The sequence below is a fragment of the Tarenaya hassleriana genome, unplaced genomic scaffold (assembly GCF_000463585.1).
Source record: "Tarenaya hassleriana unplaced genomic scaffold, ASM46358v1 Cleome8974, whole genome shotgun sequence".
Lineage (NCBI taxonomy): Eukaryota > Viridiplantae > Streptophyta > Magnoliopsida > Brassicales > Cleomaceae > Tarenaya > Tarenaya hassleriana.
Genome location: NW_010971369.1, coordinates 1 through 289, shown reverse-complemented (window position 1 = coordinate 289; position 289 = coordinate 1). Strand labels below are relative to the sequence as shown.

General features: G+C 57.1%; 1 protein-coding gene across 1 annotated transcript; it reads left to right on the top strand.

The window, feature by feature from the left end:
- Positions 1–3: 3 nt before the first annotated feature.
- LOC104803480 (probable F-box protein At5g04010) lies at positions 4–274 on the top strand (the record flags this gene model as incomplete). Its single annotated transcript, XM_010527414.1, has 1 exon — positions 4–274. A coding segment is annotated over one exon (271 nt), but the record flags the coding sequence as incomplete, so codon positions are not given.
- Positions 275–289: the final 15 nt, after the last annotated feature.

Below are 289 nucleotides of genomic sequence, written 5' to 3'. Positions count from 1 at the left end.
GCCGTCGCTTCCTCTGTCTCCAAGACATGGAACCTCTGTCTCTCCTCAGACCATCTATGGCGGTCTCTGTGCACGACCCGATATCCTTCTCTCTCTGCCGTCAAGACAAATTCTCCGGAGATCTCTTACACGCGTCTCTACTCCGTCGCCGAATCCGCCGCCAAGCGCCGCCGCCTCGTGAAACAAGCGCCGAAGCCCAAGATCTCGCTGCCGGATCTGACATTCATTGTGCACGTGCGGAGCAGTGATATGGACATGACGGTGGTGAAACACGGCAAAGACATTGCGG